Raw genomic sequence first — 19,082 nt, forward strand, 5'->3', positions numbered from 1 at the left:
TACTCCATCGCCCACGAGATCCGTCACATTCCATTCCAACCATATCGGTGCTCTCCCTCACCAAGCGCGTGCTCCGCCTTACGACCCTATCGACAGTCGACTCGGGCTCTGCCCCTACCACAATAGCTATACCGCTCGTCGTCGGGTGGTGTCCGACAGAGTGAGCCGCACCGGACATTTAATACTCCTTCTCGGAGTCCCGAGAAGCGAGTTGGATTGGATAGAAAGAGGAATACGAAGAACATATCGCCCTAGATGCCGGGACTAACAGCGAAATTACCCCGTATGTCTACATTACGTGTCTCCAGATTGGTTATTTCTCTAGCAATACTGACTGTCCATATCTAGGGGTTCTGCAACTGGTCGGGTACCACCATGTGTTGATGATAATCATCGCAGTGGCCATCATCCTACTATGTGAGCAGTTATTTCCCGACTCTTCCCAACAATGCGACTAACTCTGTTCCAGCGTTACTACTAGCAGGATGCTCATCGTCCTCCCCGCAGATCCCCGACATCTTCCTGATCTCCATGTACTATGAGCGCTACAAACCAACTTTCAACCTCGCTCAGGTAGATCCGGGGGTAGTGACAGCAACAGCAAATATTGTGGGAGGAGCCGAGATGGAAGTCCGTGTGGGTTATTTTGGCATCTGTGTACAGCCAGATGCCGGATCCTACATTTGCAACTCGAATGCGACAGCATTGGCGGAGATTGTCACAGTCGACCAAGATCCGTTGAACCTGATTTGGGTAGCATCGACGTTCAAAGATGCAGTCGTCTTCCCATATCTACTGTACGTTCACACCCTCCACCCTCATGAAGGCATTTTGACTAACGGTCACAATATAGAATTCTTGCCGTCATTCTCGCTTTCTTCTGCTTCGTCATCCTCGCCACCTTCCCTGGATGGCATGACGAGCTAGACCCTAGCGGTTCCGAGATCGAAGCCAGGCCGATTCCGTCGCGGCCTGTATCCCAAGCAGCACTAGCCTTGACTTTTGTAGCCTCGGTCTTCGTCCTTGTGTCCGTACTATGGCAGCACACCGCATCCGTAGCCGCCAGCACGATAGTTCAGGATCTGGGCAACGGAAGTGTCAAGAGTGGCGTGGGTACATCTGCCATGGTTCTCGGCTGGTTTGGATTTGGACTTCTGGTGGTCGTGACGATAGGACTGCTAGTGATGATCCTGAGCGTCAAACTGATCCAGCAGTTGACGGACTAGCATGATCTCTTTTCGCTGTTTTTCTTTCTTGTTTTGATGCTGCATTATATCTGCTTGGATTGGTTTTGGTTTCTTTCCCCCGGACATATTACACCCCGATTCCCCTTCCCCAACGACACGACACGAATACACACGACCATCCCAGCAAAACGAATAATCACGACCCACACCCACACCCACCCCTCAAACTCGAAACGATTGAATTTTGTTATGGACTCTTTTACGGCACATGGATTACGGATATGGATTGCTATGGACTACAATGGATATGGAAATACGGGAATCATGAAGACATGCATAATGAGCATTATTGTCATCACCATCACCATGATAACATATTTGAGACCGTCTGTTTTTAAGTGTCTCGCCCGGATGAACAAAGATTATATTCACTACATGTTGAAAACCAAATGATTGATTGAATTACTGCCAAATATTCCCCGTTGTCCTTTCTTTTTTTATGTACATTCTGTCGGTTTTGCCTTGGATTTGGCTCATGGATGGTTCTCGTTATTATGGTTAGTATTGATGATTGAGCATGTATAAAAGATGATATGGTTCCCGCGATTGGTTGCACGATTGTTTTAAGTTTCTTAGTCTAGATGTAAGTAACTGCAAATGCAAATGCAATGCACGATACAAGATATACACTATGAACAAAATACAATACGCACAGATCATTTCAATTATCCTCGGGGTATTATACTAGAGATACTTTTATACAACGCGCTGTATGGAAAACCATCACTTCATAACCATGACGAGCAAACAAAACAACCCCACCTATCAAATATCATGTCTCGCATACCTACTCGCCATCCTCAACCTCCTCCCAAACTTCAACAACACAAACGGAAACGGCACAAAAAGCACACACAAACACCCGAGCAACGTACACGCCCACCCGACCCCCAAATTATGAAACATAGCGGTAGCAAACAACGGAAACCCCGCACCAAACGACGATCTCAAAAAGTCATTCCCGGCCAGCACCGACGCCGCATACTTCGGATACGCATGCGCCTGGTAACAGAAGATGCAATTGAAAATCAGACACCCACCGACGGCGAAGAACATCGATGCAATGATGGGGACGATCCAATGCACGGAGGCGAATTGGCCCGTCCAGCCGAACCAGAAGAGGGAGATGGGGAGAGCGAAGCATCCGACGCAGGCTGGGGGCAGCTGTCTTTCTGGTGTGATGTTCCAGTTCTCGTCGAAGTGTTTGGCTTGGTATTTCCATTTCCACCAGAAGTAGCAGGGGATGGTGATGGCGCAGGTGGAGATTAGGATGCCGAGGAAGGCGAGGCCGCTTTGGCCGCTGTTGAAGCCGTGGATTTCGCTGAAGATTATCGGGAAGGCTTCGAACCAGATGTAGAGGATGCCGTAGATGAGGGCGATGTAGAGGTTCATGATTAGGACGATGGGTTCGAAGAAGCAGAGTTCGAAGGGGCGGACGAGGGCTTCGAAGATTATGTCCTGTGTGTGGGGGGTGTTGTTAGTGCTGGTGGTCTGATTGTAGGGAATTGAGGGGGGTGGGGGGCGAGAGCTTACCATTTTTCTCATGTTGGCGACCTCGATCTCGGCTTCGCAGCGGTAGTTGGAGTTGCCGGTGATTTGGCGGACGCGACGAGCTCGCCGGTAGAGAATGTTGGGTGCAAATGTCTCCGGGAGGAAGAAGAATAGGAGAACCAAAGCAAAGCCGGAGACCCAGAGGAGCTGCCATATGGTCCATTTCCATCCTTCTGCTTGTGCTGCGAATCCGCCTACCAGGGGTCCTAGGACTGGGGCAGAGATGGCGAATGCTCCCCATATGATGATCATGTAGTCGCGCATCTTAGGATTCCAGATATCACCCATGGATGCAGCGCCAGTGGCTAGGGCTGGGGATCCAATGAAGCCAGTGAGGAATCGAAATGCTAGGAGCATTCCGAAGTTTGTGGCGTATATGACGGCAAATTGGAAGAAGACGAAGACGAACAGTGTGAGGACGTACGTAGGGCTTCGACCGACGGGAGGTAGTTCCGACAATGGAGACCAGACCATTGGGCCTATTATGCTGTTAGTTACCATTATACCAATTCTTGGAGGGTGGTTGTATCAGATTCTGCTAGCACATACCCAAGCCATACCCCAACACGAACAGGGTCAGTCCCAACGTGGCAGCCACACTGCTCACTCCGAACTGCTCACTGACGCCGGGGATGCCAGGGGTGTATATCGCCGAGCCGATGTAGATAGCAAACGTCAGAAGCCATATTAAGCTGCTAACGAACAGCTTCTTGAATGTGCTCCAGTTCTGCGGGTTCTATATGCCTGTCAGTATGTAATCAAGCTATCGGATGCAGGCGGAGACAGTGCAGAAGGTCTAAACGTACTTCAGGATCATCTGGCCCACTCCAGTCGATGACAAGCGATGCATTTGGGTTCGGATGTAATCCTTCTGCCCCGTCGTGTCTAGCTGTCGACGCAGATGATAGGCGACGTGATGCTCTGGACGCCTGCGAAAGAACAGTATAAAGACCCAGGTTTTCCTGATCGCTTTCAGAAGCTGCAGCTTCTTCATCTTTGACCTGTTTCTCCGTCTTCAGGTACTCTGTCCACATGCCCGTGTCATTCTCTTCGGGGTAACGTAGCCATCGCTTTCCGCTGAAGATGCGTACTAGCTTCCCAAATGCTGAGTCTCGAATAGTTTCCATGATGTGGGAGGGCTAGTCGATCTCGGAGGCCCAAGGGAAAAACAAACACACTGATTCTATATCACCACGATACATCAGCGGAGACATAGTTACTTTATAAAAACAAGATGCAGTGGCAATCTGCAGCTATTAGAGACGATCCTCTGGTCAATGAACTCTAAAACGAGTTTAACAGGCGAACGTCCATCTCGGCCGGGGTCATAGCCGTAATGCCGTATATAAAGCCGTATATCCGACGGAAAGACCTGGGGCTGTCGACAGCTGAATGGACGTTGATCCGTCGGATGTAGCTGCTGGTCTGGACTCTGATCCCTTGCATGATTTCATCTCATTACGAGAAACACTGTAGCACGTCACTCGCCCCGTTATGAGTTGCATCGCAGCTATTAGAGACTTCACGGTTGTGACGTCACGACTTGTTGAGCATCCTGGGGACATGCCGGCAGAAGATTTATCACTCAGAACTATCCAGTTCAGTCTTAAGTAGCGGTTATTGGTTTGTACATAATCAATATCTATTCCCGTCAGATATTGGAATGGTGTGTTGGATATGCTCAGCATGTGCAGTATCACAACCGCTGAGTCTGGATAGGCGTCCACCTCAGTAGAAGACCACCACTGCGACCCCGTACAGCAAATCTGCGAAGTGGATCGCGCGAACCGCAGGTCCCTGTCCATGGATTGACATGATGTCGAGGACGAAAAAGAATTTTGCGGATCTAGCAAGCTTCCGGCGGAGGGCTCCGTTGCTGCCAGCGAAACGGTTTACCCGCGATGTCGCAGCTGGCTTTATAGCCATACCCTAACTAGCTAGTACTCTAGGAATCCTGATCAATAGTATTCCATAAAGCCTTTTGGGTGCCACGGTGCTTGCATGCAGTCAATAACAACCAACTATTCAGTAATAATTCAGGAGAAGACCAATGGAATGACTGATTCATCCTCCATCCTCATTGTTGCATTCCTGAAAGTACCCTTGGCATCCATTAAGGAGGAGGGCTGCATCTGACCCGGAGATCTCCGCAGTAAGCGTCTGTTTATATTATGAAAATGATGCGGACAGCATACTTCTCGGTGCGTGTATACTCGATTGAAGGCTAGGTTTAAGCCTCGACGTAACTCAAATATTGAGAGACCACCTGAGCCTCACCAAGGGCAAATCATATGAATGTGTGAAGATTCGCCCCCTTGAATATATTTCAGCATTGAGTTATGTCCCGATGGGTAATCATCTGAGAATGTTGACAAAATGATGCTGGTAGGTGAGGAACATACCTGGATTCTGTATAAGTCGAATTTGATAGAGACTCTCCTCAAACGTGTTTGCCCCGGGATTTAGAAGACAGAAACCAACTTAGAGTAGCAATGTGCTTCACTTCGTCAAATCGCATTACCATGTAAGGAATGAAAGCCGAGCTAGGATAAAAAACCAAACTACTACCAACATCGGTCTTCACAGCCTACATTGTCTTGCATATACTGGTAAGAATCGACGACCATTTGAAGCCATAGCTGCACCCCCTGCTGGGTATTGTGCAGGATCTAATATATTGGATACGATATAATTCAGGGTAGTATATTTACAGTGGATAACAACAGTATTACTGTTTAATCATATATATTTGGTAGTACTAAGCGTTATGTCTGCGGTGCCATATATATAATTGGTACATTTATTATCATGTTATACAATAACGCTAAAGAGAGACTAAATCAACTTAGCACATCTTCAAATACTTTACACACTTCTTAATGGCCTGAAAGAGATTACTCGAATCCTAGCCATGGGTATCGCCGATCAAAGCGACCATTGGAGGGCCGCCAATCAGGCATAAATTAAAAGTGGGTTGATCGCAGTGCCGTGAGAGTCAGACCTCTGCAAGGCTGAGAGTCGGACCCATTCCATTGGCAGCTTTGATAGGCTTCATAAGAGACGAGTCTACCTAGCATATATCCATTTTTGTGTCTCTGCTTATGCAACCTACATGAGAAACTCATACTGCAGCTTGCATGGCCCAATCACAACAAAATCGAGAAGAGCGACATCTGCACGGAGGATCAGCGCATGTTGCATGTGAAGAATGAGGCCTTCCAGCGATTACTGAATACTCGCGAGGTAGATTCGGGTGCACAGGCTACAGAAGAAAACAAGCGGCGCTATGCTTGGATTGAACGAAAATCGGGTAGGGCTTACAAGCCTGATCCTGAGGTCCAGCCTCAACGCTGAATGTACTATTCTGTCATGATTTTCGTTGCTTTCAAGGTTGATTATTGCGCGGAATGATTTGATGACATGAGTTACTCTTCTTAGCTACAGACTGCCAGCTGAATTTCGAATCTAGGATTTTGCAATTGAACTGTTCTTTTTAGGTTAGTTTTATTCCCCTTCTCCTGAAGTAGAACATCTTCATCGACCCCGTGATCGTACCTGGTGAGGGTATGAAGAGACGAACTGAAAGGGAAGATATCAGCGTTGTGACATATACTACTAAACTTTAGAGGTGGTAGAGATGATGGATGTAATATCGAGTCCATTGTCGGAACGGGTTGAATGACATCAACTTGGGTCTCATGTGGTATCTATCAACTAGTCTGTATCATTTCGTGGACCCCTGCATCATGCAGCAGATTGGTCGGATGAGCAATTGCGGTACATAACCTTGGTGGTAGTGTGTCATTTGAGGATATCATTCAATAGCAGTATGCAATAAGTAAACATGAAATGAACAACCCAGGACACCATTGTTTGCTTATAAAAGCCAAAGCTAATAGTTCATCACCGGGCCCCCGCCTGGTCCTGGTTTCTCCTCGTAGTGGTTCCCATCATACCCGCCACCATAATCATCCAAGGACCGATACCCTCCTGGAGGTCCGGCGTCACGGCCACGGCCTCGACCCCGGGTGCCACCCCGGTTCTGATGGCCTCTACCTCGCTGTGATGACCCACGGCCGCGGCCGCGGTATGAGCCACCTCGTCGAGGTCCATCATCGTGGTGATTGCGGTTGTTGCCTCCATACCGCGGGTTATAGTGCGGCCTGCTATGGGGCGGCCCTTCCTGAGTTCCATCTGGATACAGGATTTCTTCATCCCGCTCCTGCTGATGACGCCTCTTGTGGTTTTTGTTCAAGAACTGACTCTCCCATTCGCCCTCATTGGGGTTCTCTTCTTCAACACGTAGGACAACCTTCTCTCCGACGACCGTTTCGAAAGTCAAGGCCTTGTCGGCAGGGACAGGATGCCAATTCTGGATCTTACCCGCGTCAATCGGACGGGCGCCTTTGCGCACCGCCAGCACTACCACGGGGTGGGGGTTCTCTGTGTAGTATTTCTCTGTGGCTGGCACAGGCGTCAGGCGCGCAGCCCAGACGCGGTTCTCAAAGCATGCAGTACCAGTAACCTGCCAGCTCAATTTCTTACCGATGCCACCGACCTTGTCAAGAATTGACCGGGGCGCTGGACGGGGAGTGATTAGTATACTGTTGGCCATGTACTTCAGATCATTAGAATCAGCATGCCCAAATGGCAGCATGGGGTTCAGAATCTGGCGGATTAGCCGACCAGAATCAGCATTGGAGATCAAATATCCAGTGTAGAAAATAGTCCGCTTGATGCGAAGCTTGCCGTAAGGCGATTTGGCCCGGTTGAGCGACGGATTGCGGATAGTAAGGTTATGAGAGTTGATCATCCGCTGCACTTCGGCAGTCTCCATTACAGGGGCAAGGTACATTGATCCTTCGGCGACCTGAATGACTTCAGAGCCGATGGGCCTTCTTCCACTATTTGGTGCCTGGAACCTGCGGTTTAGTTGCTCGAAATAATCCCGGAAAGCTTTCACACTAGCAGAACATCAGAAGTGTGTCATAAGAAAGGTAGTAGCGAACACGCACTGCTTCACGCGATCTTCATAAACGCGAATCTCTTCGGCCTGGTCGTAAGTGAGAACAAGGTCTTCTAGGAAAGTTTGCTTGAACTCCATAGTAGTGGAGAACCGCTGGCTCCTCGGGCCAACTTCAGGCTTGAGACAAATGAGATCAAACTCCAGCTTCTTACTGTCCACCATACGCCGGACAAGATCGGAGAAATTACTCTCGCCGCGGCCTGTCAGAAGCACCGTGAGGGCGTCTTTCTGCTCCATACTCAGCTTGACCAATTGGACCTGTAACAGGTCAGTTCTCTGCCAGCCACGCCAGTCACAATCACTTATGCCGCACAATCTGTTCGTTCCACCATCCCTCCCAAGCTCGTGGCTCTTCCTTATCGATACCGTCCCCGGTCGCGGCCAGCAAGTTCGGATCGTGCCACCAGCCTCCATTCGCGAAGCTCTCGTAGGCCTGCAGAAACCCGATGGTCGGGCCGTTCCATAGTTGTGGGTTTGGAAGAGGACTCAAGAACACTGGACGGTGTTAATTTGACGCTGTCGTTCGCCGGCACCACGGATCATTCTTACAAGTATTATCAAAGTCGTAGACGTGAATAGATCGGATATGGGATACCGCTGATTCGGGAGAGAAAGTCCGTCAGTACAACAATATTCATCTCGCAGAGCTAGCTTACCTGGCAGCTCTCTGTTGGCTATGGACCATCGCCTTAAACTTGTGATGGTTCGCGCCGGAGCGTGAGCCTGGACACGCATGGCGGCGGCTGCGTTTTCAGTGACTACAGCCTTCGCAGATCTCATTGTTCATCAATCATAGCAATCAGCAGTGTATCGTTAGTGCATGTCTCTACATAGAAGTAGGACTTGTCTTTGGCTACAGCTTGCGAGTTGGTGAGTTTGCGGAGATTTCGCCAATGTATGCGGCCGCGAGAGTTGTGATACGGCGGACGCCAGCACCCAGTTTCCCTCCGGCCGAATGGCACGGAATTGTTACACTAACCACACGGCTAGCCACAGTACTCGGATAAAGAACCAGCAGATTAAAGCTACTGATATGGTATGAAGTTAGAATCATATAACTATTATCTCCTTTGATTGATGCACTGTTGGCAAGTCCACCTATATACATCATCAAGCTTGCATTACTATTTGGTTCTTTGGTTCAAGTCTATGGCGAATTCTAGACACTGCTGAAGTTACACAGTAGTACACCCGTGGCGATAAATAACTCCGTGGCATTTAGTAATCCGCAGTGAATACCTGTTTTGCCAAAGAAGCACTACCGTCTCCCCTACTCATTCTGCCGACAGAAACCATTACATTCTGGCGGTGAAGCCCACAGTGAAGGCGGTAACGCCAGGAATGACGTCCCAGGCGGTCAGCGATACGCCGCAAAGCGACTGCTTCAACTCATCTCTCCATGACACCCATCAACCCGTCCTCAAGCTTCCAACAAGCGGTCGGGTGTCGATCTCATGTCCGATGATGTCGACCTGCAACAGGAAATCCTCCAGCGAACTCTGCAAGAGGTAGCGCACGATGAAGGCGAGCACGACGCTAACCCGTGCGTGATCTGTCTCGAACCCATCTCCGAAGCCGCCATCGCGGTGCCATGTCGCCATGCGAACTTTGACTTTCTGTGTTTGGTGAGCTGGCTGGAACAGCGTCGCAACTGTCCGCTATGTATGTATCCCAACTGGTCTTCCCCAGAAGCATTCTGACTCAATACAGGCAAGAGCGAGATCACATCCGTCAAGTACAACCTCGACAACACCAACGGACCCAAGATCTACCAACTCCCAGCCAGCACAAGCGACACCACAACCACCTCACACCTACCAAATCCCTCACACCATCGTCCACCCCGTCGACCCCGTCGCCCGCGCAGCCCCCGTCCCCAACAACAATCACAATCCACCGACCCCCTCCGCCGCCGACAACACATCTACCGCCACCAGCTCTACTCCCTCCGCGTCGGCTCCAACCGTCTCTCCCAATACCGCGAACTGACGCCGGAGCGCTTCAACCGCGAAGAAGACCTCGTCTCGCGAGCCCGGAAATGGATCCGCCGGGAACTGCAAGTCTTCGAGTTCCTCAACCCAGAGCCAGAGGACCAACGACAAGGCGGAGGAGGAGGAGGGGTTGCGCGGCCCGGCCAACAGAGACTCGAAAGCCGGCGTGGCAATAATGCAGAGTTTCTGCTTGAGTATATCATTGCTATTCTACGGACCGTGGACATCAAGGGTAGTGCGGGGCAGGCGGAGGAATTGTTGCGGGATTTTCTCGGCAGGGATAATGCCCGGTTGTTTTTGCATGAGTTGCAGGCTTGGTTGAGGAGTCCGTATGTTTCTCTTGAGGATTGGGATCGGAATGTTCAGTATGAGGATACGGTGGGTGGTGGTGGTAATGCTCGTCCTTCGGACTCGCGGAGGGAGAGGGAGGAGAGTAGTAGGACTGCTACGCCGGTGTATCGGGGTGATAGGGGGACGAGGTTCCCTGGTTCTTCTGGACGGGTGAATAAGCCGTCGTATCCTCGGAGAGGGGGTAGGTCGTCTCGCGATGCTGTGGCTCAGGCGAGACGGGTGCAGTATGCTCGGGATCGGTATGTACCTGATTGAGCTGTAAAGCTCGAAGTATTCGTGTTGTGTGGTATGTACTATAATAGACATATAGACGCCTCAAGTTGATGTATAGTTCAACTGATATGGTATCTCAACAAGAATTATATACTTATGCTATAGTCATTGCTCATATCATGTCCCGCGCAGACAAACACCACAGGGACAACATTGGGTATCCTCTCCACTGTGATCTAACCCCCCAGCCCTTTATACTCATCTACAACCTATCTATCTCCTCCCAAACCGCCCCCCGTACCTCCCCTTACTCCCTCGGTTCCGCAACTTCAAAGACCGATAATTAGCATGCGCCGCCGGATTAACTTTCCTAGCACGCGGCTGAGTCTGAGTCTTTTCCTTCGTCTTCTCCTTCCTCTTCTTCTCCTTCTCATTATCCACTTCCTGATCCTTCGCCCGCCCCTGCGGTTTATCCGCCTCAATCGCCTCCTTCATTCTCTCTGAGAAGCTCTTACTTCTAGCGGGAGGTTTAGATAATGTCTCTTCCTCATCATCGTCGAAGTCATAGTCGGGATCTAAGTCCGGTTCGGATCCTGAAAAGGAATGGAGTGAATTGAGTTCCTCTTCTTCGTCTATATCGTGCGCTTCCGTTCCGGTGATATTGAGGTGTTGTGTTTCGGGGACTATATCCGCATCCGCATCCGCCTCCTGAGTATCTTCCTCGTCGTCCGAAGCAGGTAGCTGGGGTTCTGCTTTCGGTTTCGCGGTAACAGGCTTCATGCGCACTTTGCGGGTAGTTCGTTTCTGGCCCTTCTTTTTGAATGGGCGGTGTTCTTCGGTGGGTGGGTATTGTTGTTGGGTTTGGCTATCTGCGGTATCCCCTCCTGCTGCCTGTTGCTGTTGCAGCTGTTCGGCCTCGATTTCATGAAGTATGTCCATGTCGTTTTGCATTTGCTCTTCTTCCATGTCGCGGAGGCCTTGGACGAGAGCTGAGAGGCCCTTTCCGACGAATTGGGGTCTCTTGCGTACTGCTATGGGGCTTAGACCGCCGTCGTCTCCGGGGTGGGTGTTGGGGTTGTAGCGGGTTGCTGGTGCGCGGCGGAGGAAGGATGGGGTTTCTTCGGCGTTGGGTCCGGGTTGTGCTTCTGTTGGTTTTGATGTTGTGTTGTCGGTTCGAATGTACGCTGGGTACCGGGGGCCTTGGTTTTCGTTCTCCATCATTGCGTAGCGCCATGTCGTGGGGGTTGCGAAGAGGGTGGAAAGCATCCATTTCTTGCCTGATGATGCAGGGGTGCGTGCGCCTCTCGGACTGTCGTCGTCTTCTTCATTTTCGTCTTCCTCGCCTTCTTCGGCGATCGTGTCGAGCTGTTTCCTTCGTCGTGAGGGGGTCTGGACTGCGTTGTCGCGGAGACTGGCGATGCGTGTTGCGGAGGGAGTGGCGGTGCTGCCGCCGGACTCGGAGAGGAGGTCGAAGAGGCCGAGAGCCTTGCCGTCGCGTTCTGGGGTCGGGCCGATGGCTGTCTTTAGGGGGGTTTGATGGGTGCTTGGGCTGAAGAGGCGACGGAGGACGGAGGGGGAGTCGTAGGGATCGACTTCGGAGGGGTGGGAGGTTGCGACGGGACGGGATTTGGAGGGTGTTTCGAATGCTGCCGCGGCGCCTTTGGAGGCTTTTCGGGGAGTTGATGTGGTGAGGGAAGTTGAAGGGCCATTTGGGGATGTGTGTTTGCGTTTCTTGGGCCGTTCTTCTAGTTGGACGGGGTTTTTGTCGGTGGATGAGGATGTCTCGAGGGCTTTTAGGCGGGAGTATTCTTTGTATTTTGCGGCTGAATCGAGGGGTGATGGTGAGTTAGATGATGGATAGAAGAGCTGGATAGAGAGTAGTGTTCATACCGATTTCAGGGACCTTCTTGATATCGCTTCGTTCGGCCTTTCTCCCTCCATTGGCGTCCGCAAAAGCCCGCTCCCATTCTTTCAGTTCGGCGCGTAGATTGGTGGATTGGGTTGCCATCTCCGGAGCCATGACGGTCGCCATTATTGCATGTTGGTGGTGATAGAAGATGTATATGGGGTATCAGTAAGAATAGACTGTTGATAAGTAGAGATGCAGTCTGCAGAGGTGGTTCAAGGGAGTGAGAGCCGTGCGTCAGGAGTAACTGTAGTAATGGCTAATTGCAGCCCCGGCGGTTGGACCGTCGCGTGCGCGAAATCAATTAACGCGGGTAGCACCCGCGTGGAGTGACGTAGCGTGTCTGTCCAATCGGGGTCCTTGACGGCGATAGAGTAGCAGTCACTATCATTTGCCGTGGTCTGCAGATAGTGGAGATGTTTGAGTGATCTTTAATTGCCAATTCTATAGTCGGGTGAATATTAAAATGGTTTCTACTGTGTAAGCCACTGCGGACAAGAGTTAATCACCATTTTCACAGCTGTATGTAGTACGAAGCATTTAATCTGGAAAATAAGGATTCATTGATCATCGCTCATTAATTTATTAGTGGTAATGGTGGTAGGTTCTAGTGTCAATATATATATCTCGCTATAGGAAATATAGTCTCACCAACTCGTCAATCCCCGAGCTCTATCGAATCCTCCGCGCAACTGCGTCTCAGGATGTACTACTTTTCCCTCTAAGAGGGTGTACTTGATGAGCCCCTCGCAATGTTCGGGTCTGATTCTGGCCAGCCAGATCATCTGCTGCTCCTCCTTCCGATAGATCAGAACGTTGGCGGAAAACTTGTGACCACCCACGTGGGAAACGAAGAATATTCCCACACCACCGGGACGCTCGTCGTTTGCATCACGGTAGAGCCCCAAAGGCCGTAAGTGGCGTTCCAATTCTTTCTTGATTAACGGAGCAGTAATTCCGCAGCGAGCGTCGCGTCGTTTATGGGAGCAGAGCAACACCACGTAGTCGTATTGGCATGGCCGGGGGTTCAGTTTGGACCCTGGATTAGCGGGGATGGCGCCATTTTGGGATAATGGTGCGTCCATAAAACGAGAGATCACTTCATTGACGTCGGTTTGTTTGACGGCATCAATAAAAGTGAACGATGGTAAGAGCAGAACTGTGGTTCCTTGGTTTGTTTCATCGTCGGTTTCTGGGGGTGTCAGATTTGAAGCGGAGATCATGAAGCGCTAGTTGCGATTAGCAGCGACTTTCAAAGGAGGAGTTGGGGGTAGACATACGCCATGTTTGGATAGATGCGAGGACTCGTCAAAGGCTTGCATTAAAGAACCCTTCTCGTTCTCGACCTTCTCGGTCCAGTCCGATTTCCCCGTTGCGACTAGGACATGAGTGTGGAACTCCTTAATATGACCGTATAACGGTTTGGCGGTTTCGACTTTCACTTTGGAGGGAAACTGCACGGTGCAGTCGGCGCAATCCCTCTTACAGTCCGGGCCATCTTTTGTCGGATCGACGGTCGGGAAAATGTAGCTGTCGTTGCGGATAAGGCCGCCGCGTGAGAGTAATGATCGGAACATGGTGATTGTCTCGCTAAACACAGCGTGTGTATGTACGATCGCAAGACCAGAGATCAAGAGAAAGATAGTTCAAGAATCAAAAATGATACGCAAAACACCAAACTCGTCTCCTTTAATCCTTATATCATTCTACGGCCGTAAGATTCGGAGATGGCCTTGGGGGCGAATATCCCGAGGCCTATCCCCGACCGGAGGAGATGGACATACGAGCCTGAAGTGCCTGCCAGGCATCCTAATTCTTATGCATAGTCAGACTAGTAGTTACGGAGTCATGGCGTCTGCTGCCTCCGTCCGTTCCCTCCGTTGGCAATCGGTAGTTAAGTACCTCCGTAGTGAAGGGTAAATCTCCAATGAGAGGAGAAAGATTGTCAAAGACGGAAATCCTTCAGCCCACTTCAGGGACCCTTTTTTGCCGTGCGTTTCACAAAGTTAGTAGTGATGGCTGTGAGCAGATGGAACCATTACACGAAGCACATGGCTGATCTCCCTTGCTGTCATCTTCAACTATTTCTTCTGCCTATTATACGGCCAAGACCTTGACATCTCTCTCTCAACTACATTCCATTCAACGAAGTAAATATCATTGAACCGCTGGTGGAAATTACACTCGTAGGTAGTTTTGACTCTCCGACATGGGTCTTTCCCCATCAAGCCTTGTTAAGCTTATAGAAAGTTTAAGAATAAAAATACTAAGAAGAAAAGTGCGCCGGAACCCTTGGAACCCCTACCACTAGGCTGAGACAGGCAAGAAGCCAGAGACCCTCTCATAGTTAATTAGTAGTGAGTTAGTACCAGATACTAGTTTACTTCTTAGTTAATCTGGATGTTGTCGTGACTCGGATGACTAACGCGATGGAGTCCAATGAGGCGCAGTGACTGGTTGATTGGAACCAGTCTGAGTTTGAGGGTCTGTCTGACTGTCTTACCTCGGTCAGGGGGGGTGGGAGAAGGAAGAAGAGAGTTTTTTTTTTCTTCTCATCTTCTTCCCGTCCGATAAATCCCCGCTTAGGGAGTGGCTGCAACCTCAGCAGTCATAATCCATCAAATTCCCACGATTTCCTGACGACACAACAAGGCCATTGGATAAGGTTAAGAGATAACCAACAGGGGATTTGATCTCTGCCTAAATCTCCCTGAACCAATACACGGCACACTCGGAGATCGTTAACATTTCAGGGAAGGATTGAAACCTGGCCGGGAGAAGCTGCCCGTTTTGGGGAAAAGGGCCGGTGGGCCAAACACGTAAGCCCAGCGACTCGCTTCTCTTATCTGAACTGCCGCGGCCGACCGACCGACCGACCGAGTGAGAGTCCAGACAGTAAGTGAGCGACCAACTGCCACTTGATTGAGTGTGTGTGTGTGTGTGAGTGAGAGCTGGGTTGTGTTTGCCCGTCCGACGGACATACACGATTGACTCTACTACCCCCGAGACAAAAAAGAACAATCAATATACAACGACTATCAACAGAAGAGGGGCCAACTAACTCACTCTTTCTTCGCAAGCCACTCCCTTCCTCAGCAGTTGTCTCCGATGAGAAAAAGAAAAAGTATTCATTCCGTTCATTATGGCCGACTTTCATCAGCAGCCTTTGGGGGCCGCTGCTGCTGCTGCTGCTCCTCCCGATCATGAACCCCCGCCCGAGCAGCAACGGGTGAGGAAGCGTCGCAGACGCACCATGGCATGTATGCAGTGTCGCAGCAGGAAACTACGCTGCGACCGTGAATATCCAGTATGCAGTCGTTGTCAGAAGAGCAAGACACCGAATAAATGCACTTATGAGGACGGCTTCCTTTGGCAGCAACCTAATACAGTTGCGTCGCCCGTTTTCTCCGAGCGAGGTCCCACAACCACGGTGCAAATGCCCCCAGCTGATCGGGCGACTGCCCACCCTACCCCGGACTCGGGGATAAGCAGTCTCGCGTCTCGGTCTCATCCCTCGCATCCCATTGAGGAAAAACGTGATAAATTTCTGGAAACCGTCTTGGGTGCCCCCAAGGCCGCCGTCAACCAGGAGCCATATGTCAACACCGACCTCCTCCAGCGACCCCGTCACCTTCCCGAATCCCATCATCATTCCACCTCCCACCCCTACTCAGACGATAACGATGACACTCCTGCATCGCCGTCGCAGCAATTGGATGTCTCCCCTCGGATCATGATGCGAGGACGAGAGACCAAGACCCGTTTCAATGGGTCGGGCATTTTTGCCAACCTTATCGCGCAGGTAAACCTTCTCTTGCTTCCTCGTCTTCCCCCAGCTTGGTATCATATTAGGCGCCCCAGGCATGACCTTAAATTGGCCGCATGTTTACGTCTATGTAGTTTCCTGACCTTAGGGCTTTTGCGGAGGAGATCCGTCAAGCCAGTCCGCATCTGTCAGCGTTACGGCCCGACCTAATGAGAGTCAGGAAAGGCGTCTGGAAGAGAAAGCCTTTGAATGAGCCATTCCCCATGCCCACAACAAGTTCCTTGATCACAATGATCCCGTCACGTGCAGTGGTGGACGAGCTTATCTCCTTGTATTGCACCTACATTGAATCCACCCACCGGATCTTTCACATCCCCTCATTCCTCAAGCAATTGGAAGCGTTTTGGCCGCAGCGAGATCAGCCGGATCAAGTCTCGCCGATTTTTGTGGTGCAGCTCCTCCTAGTGCTTTCGTGTGCATGGAATCTCGCCGATTTCCAGACCCTGCAAATGAAGAATGACGGGCATCTGCAATGCTATACGGCCATCGAGTGGGTCATGCATGCCGAGAAGTGGATAGAGAACGCGCATATCAAGCGCCCGGAGCTGACCAGTCTCCGCCTGAATACATTGCTGATCATCGCCCTCAATATCCATGGCATGAAACGCAGCCAAGCTTGGCTTGCGACGGGAACGCTAGTCAAGCAAGCCATGATGGCCGGTTATCACCGGGACCCGACTCGATATAGCCGGATCTCCGTCTTCAACATGGAAATGCGCCGAAGAATATGGACGACGATTCTGGAACTCGATCTACAGGTATCCCTCGAACGCGGCATGCCGCCGTCGGTCCAGGAAGCCGATTATGACACGGCTCCGGCACTCAATATCAATGACGACGAGATCCACGAGGACAGCACAGAGCTTCCGGCAGCGAAGCCGTTGGGTGTAATGACTGATTGCTCGTTTCAAGCGGTCCTCGCACAATCTCTTTCGCTGCGGCTCAAGGCCTGCGCGTTAATGCATGCCCCGCATATTAGCTGCCGATACGAAGAAATCCTACACTATGACTTCGAGTTGAATCGACACCTTTCTAAGATCCCTACCTGGCCGACATCAGACGTGGACGACTTCCAAACCGCGCACCGCGGAATCCTTATCCGAGCAATGCTGGAAAACAAAATCGGACATTCCCTCTTATCTATACACACGCCTTTCGCCATTGAAGCGCCCAAGGACTCCCTCTTTACACCGTCCGCCCGGGCTCGTTTAGAAGTGGCGTCGATGATTTTATCCACACAACGGCGCTTACGCGAAACCTCGCAACAGCTATCACTCTGCAACATGGGCGACTGGACCATGCAGGCGTACTGCACTATATGCGAGCTCCTACATCAGGGGCAAATGACCAACGGTAAGCCTAGTCATCCTTATGTCATTGGACTATATGCTGATTCAAACCAGGCGCTTCCACCTTTTTGACCCGAACCCTTCCTGGACTACCCGAATCTCTCATATCCCTGGTGGAGGTGGTTCTTACCTGTCTCGAATCCCGGCTTCTCCTTGTGGTCAAGGGAGCCAAGGAATATTTCTTCATGTCCACGATTGTCGCATTGGTTAAAGTAGGTCTCTGGCCGAGTCAAGCGCAAATTTACAAGCAGGAGGTTGTGGAGAGAGTTATTCTCTTTGCGCAAACCCTGTTTACACGACACGCCAATTGCGCCCATCTAGGCGAATGGGGATTGGGCAACTTCAAGACCAACCAAGTGAGTGTTTCTGTCTACTTCATATTCCAACCTGTATTAATCTGGTTGTGATAGGTTCCCAGCTTAAATGCAACCCCTGGATTGGCACCCCCATTTGTTCCCGACGTGAGCATGGCGCACGCGCCGAACTTTGGCATGATGGTAAGTCTGTTCTTATTTGTATATATGTCACGGGAGCAATGATCTAATAAGACACAGCAGCCACCGGGAGGAGATTTAGATCCATTCCTCGACGCCTTCGACTGGGGCGACCTAACCGGCTTCACGTTGCAGCAATGATGTAAAAATGCCTCTATATAATCATGACGACTGTATGTAACTGTACCAACACCTCTGTGTACACTCAATCCCTGGAATACTGTATTATGTATCATCATTCTGTATGAACACAACATTCTCTATCGCCAGATACGATCGTGATCCCTAACCGATCATCTATTACCATGACGCCACAACACAACAACCGAACAATGATCAGACACAAACAGGATGGCGATCATTGGATACATATACTTTGTAATTATCGATGTCAATAATAAGTCATTGCCCACAGAGGCAGAACCGTCATTCGTCTCCGCGGCAGGGAAAGTGGACCGAGGGATCGACAGCCCGACCGCGATGCAGATCGGATGATATCAGAAGTGGTAAGGATTTTGCCATTGCTGGTCCACAAAATGAGGTTCCTGGAGGACAACTTGATTGAGGAGTAGTAAACAATTGACTCCACAGTCAGACGAAGTACTTCAGAACTGGGGTGAGAGTGTTTGATCACATGCTCTAAGTTAAACTGTATTCTAGTACTGCAGACCTGATTGATTGTATTGGTCGCGGTCCTGAGTAGCCGAACAAGTCAATTGGTCAATACTAGATTACTGACCCCATCCATGAAGAATTGTAAAATAAAGATGTAAGGAGCGCGAAGATAGATACCACTGCTGAATTGACTTCAGGCAGTGCTGCGATCCGACCACCAAACCCCGGTTGGCGATGAACTCTCCCATACCCGAAACCACGAACATGAACGATTCAATTACCTTACAAACAAACACAGGGCTGAAGATGATCTTCAGGAGATTCTGCCCTTCTATTTCTGTTCGAGGGTTCTACTTTCTCTCAGTGGTCCTTTTGTGGCTTTGCATCGCTTTCATCCCCAAGTTGCTCTACTGAGCAAGAGGCTGAGCGTGGGGGCTAAGTGCTTAGCATGATCAACGAATACTACTTATCGCACTAGCTTTACGACTAACATAGAATCGTTCCCCTTACTGT

The 19,082-nt window shown here is 50.4% G+C and overlaps 7 protein-coding genes across 7 annotated transcripts; 3 read left to right on the forward strand and 4 right to left on the reverse strand.

The window, feature by feature from the left end:
* Positions 1–255: 255 nt before the first annotated feature.
* Positions 256–1,226, forward strand: AtWU_09548 (Fig1 domain-containing protein; the record flags this gene model as incomplete). Its single annotated transcript, XM_035504654.1, has 4 exons — positions 256–283; positions 349–417; positions 470–797; positions 854–1,226. 4 exons carry the CDS (start codon positions 256–258, stop codon positions 1,224–1,226), a joined length of 798 nt encoding a protein of 265 aa, XP_035360547.1.
* Positions 1,227–2,034: 808 nt separating this feature from the next.
* Positions 2,035–3,925, reverse strand: AtWU_09549 (MFS transporter; the record flags this gene model as incomplete). The annotated part of the gene is made up of 5 exons (XM_035504655.1): positions 2,035–2,063; positions 2,123–2,705; positions 2,781–3,277; positions 3,348–3,534; positions 3,605–3,925. The coding sequence occupies 5 exons, from the start codon at positions 3,923–3,925 to the stop codon at positions 2,035–2,037; spliced, it is 1,617 nt and encodes a 538-aa protein (XP_035360548.1).
* Positions 3,926–6,690: 2,765 nt separating this feature from the next.
* AtWU_09550 (rRNA 2'-O-methyltransferase fibrillarin-like protein) lies at positions 6,691–8,559 on the reverse strand (the record flags this gene model as incomplete). Its single annotated transcript, XM_035504656.1, has 5 exons — positions 6,691–7,762; positions 7,814–8,082; positions 8,138–8,319; positions 8,374–8,421; positions 8,481–8,559. The coding sequence occupies 5 exons, from the start codon at positions 8,557–8,559 to the stop codon at positions 6,691–6,693; spliced, it is 1,650 nt and encodes a 549-aa protein (XP_035360549.1).
* Positions 8,560–9,278: 719 nt separating this feature from the next.
* On the forward strand, positions 9,279–10,421 carry AtWU_09551 (RING finger domain protein; the record flags this gene model as incomplete). Its single annotated transcript, XM_035504657.1, has 2 exons — positions 9,279–9,486; positions 9,535–10,421. The coding sequence occupies 2 exons, from the start codon at positions 9,279–9,281 to the stop codon at positions 10,419–10,421; spliced, it is 1,095 nt and encodes a 364-aa protein (XP_035360550.1).
* A 231-nt stretch (positions 10,422–10,652) lies between these two features.
* On the reverse strand, positions 10,653–12,411 carry sld2 (the record flags this gene model as incomplete). Its single annotated transcript, XM_035504658.1, has 2 exons — positions 10,653–12,202; positions 12,270–12,411. The coding sequence occupies 2 exons, from the start codon at positions 12,409–12,411 to the stop codon at positions 10,653–10,655; spliced, it is 1,692 nt and encodes a 563-aa protein (XP_035360551.1).
* A 521-nt stretch (positions 12,412–12,932) lies between these two features.
* Positions 12,933–13,862, reverse strand: AtWU_09553 (sucrase/ferredoxin-like domain-containing protein; the record flags this gene model as incomplete). The annotated part of the gene is made up of 2 exons (XM_035504659.1): positions 12,933–13,514; positions 13,566–13,862. 2 exons carry the CDS (start codon positions 13,860–13,862, stop codon positions 12,933–12,935), a joined length of 879 nt encoding a protein of 292 aa, XP_035360552.1.
* Positions 13,863–15,427: 1,565 nt separating this feature from the next.
* Positions 15,428–18,095, forward strand: AtWU_09554 (putative C6 transcription factor; the record flags this gene model as incomplete). Its single annotated transcript, XM_035504660.1, has 5 exons — positions 15,428–16,087; positions 16,186–17,464; positions 17,515–17,816; positions 17,871–17,957; positions 18,015–18,095. The coding sequence occupies 5 exons, from the start codon at positions 15,428–15,430 to the stop codon at positions 18,093–18,095; spliced, it is 2,409 nt and encodes an 802-aa protein (XP_035360553.1).
* Between the last annotated feature and the right edge of the window lie 987 nt (positions 18,096–19,082).

The sequence above is a fragment of the Aspergillus tubingensis genome (assembly GCF_013340325.1).
Source record: "Aspergillus tubingensis WU-2223L DNA, scaffold_11, whole genome shotgun sequence".
NCBI classification, from domain to species: Eukaryota; Fungi; Ascomycota; class Eurotiomycetes; order Eurotiales; family Aspergillaceae; genus Aspergillus; species Aspergillus tubingensis.